The sequence below is a fragment of the Halyomorpha halys genome, unplaced genomic scaffold (assembly GCF_000696795.3).
Source record: "Halyomorpha halys isolate HHAL.00 unplaced genomic scaffold, Hhal_1.1 Scaffold56.1, whole genome shotgun sequence".
NCBI classification, from domain to species: domain Eukaryota; kingdom Metazoa; phylum Arthropoda; class Insecta; order Hemiptera; family Pentatomidae; genus Halyomorpha; species Halyomorpha halys.
In genome coordinates, this window is record NW_027115012.1 from 1,288,192 (window position 1) to 1,289,629 (window position 1,438).

Here is a 1,438-nt window from a genome sequence, read left to right on the forward strand (position 1 = left end):
TATATATATAATGCGTGAAATGTATTACATATGCTTTTACTAAGCCATTTCCCTCTGACTATCTTGTTGCATTATAAGATGTTGATATCAGTCCAGCTAAGATGGTTTAGTCTAGCTACAGCCAAAGGCTAAAAATACAAACTTTTAAATGTGGCGATGTCCGACGGAAATTCGACATCTTACAAGTCACTAAATCATTCAAGGGCTAATTATTTAAAGGAAGTAATATAAAAACGTACTTATTTGTGATGAAAGAAATCACGCCATAGAACATGAAATTAAAAATAAAAATAAAACATTATATTCTTTGTTAAAATTCTTCTTCACACCATTTTAAATAGATGGATAACTGAAAATTGGAAAATTCTAACTAAAAGTTAGGATCAGTTTTGCCTTAAGTTACAAAAATCTTCTCATACTTTAGATATCCTCACCTTGCCTTCTTCTATCCACCTGTTAAGATTACTTATCCATTTCATTATTTCAATTGCTCCTGTTCACAGCTTACTGCGAGTCCGGCAGGGACTTGTCCTCCCTCTGCAACGAGATCACCGGAGATGCTACCTTGCTCTCGATGTTCCGTGTTGACGCTGCAGGTGTCACATGCCCGTTCAAGTCTCCTCCGTTCTCCGTAGTCTACAGCAAGGGTCACGGTGACTGTGGATTCCCAGCCTCCACGGCAGAGGCCTGTACCGATGACACCCGACTCGTCTTTAGATTCCAGGCCTGTCCGGACATCCACGGAACTGAAGCTGCAGGTATGTGTATCCATTACAATTATACTTCTTATAGTCCATGAAATTCATTTTTCTTTGTATTCCTTGCTCGTCGGAAGAGTGATATATTTCAATTTTCCATTTCCTATCAGCCGATATTCTTATCAATACTCCTACATGCTTATATACTCAGTGTAACGCAGTATACTGAATTTCAATAAGGCGTAGATTAAGTATAAAAATGGAAATTCTGAAATTTGAAGTTTTTTTATCCACTGGTTGCATTAAAAAAAATATTTTACGAATTAGAATACTACAAAAACAATAAATAGAAGCCAGGAAAATCCAAAGAATCCAACTGACACACTATTGTAGACGCGTTGTAATTAGTTTCTTTTAAGGGACTTATAAGAAGAGTAAAATAGTTCTCCAGCATTTTGGAAAGCCTTTCCAGACATGACAACCCTCCAAGTTTGTTGGTTCTCCGGTAGCGGCACATGTTAAAGGAGTTTCTTGCGGTTAACCGCACTCACTCCGGAACCTGGCCCTCCAGCTCTGAGAATGGCTTGCGAAGATTTTGATCACGTATAGTCTGCTCCTATTGTCTTGGAAAGCTTTTCGATTCTCTATAGAAATGCTATTAATGAGTTAACATCGATTTGAGGACTCGTTAATCGATGTATCATTGAAGACTTGCATGTTGAAGAAGTGGAATATATATA

The 1,438-nt window shown here is 37.6% G+C and overlaps 1 protein-coding gene across 1 annotated transcript in view; it reads left to right on the forward strand.

Moving 5' to 3' along the window:
* The window catches only part of LOC106692433 (uncharacterized), a gene marked incomplete at its 5' end in the record, with an annotated part of 33,356 nt that overhangs the window by 12,378 nt on the left and 19,540 nt on the right, over positions 1-1,438 (forward strand). The window contains 1 exon segment of the mRNA XM_067052123.1: positions 504-758. Coding sequence (XP_066908224.1) covers positions 504-758 — 255 coding nt within the window.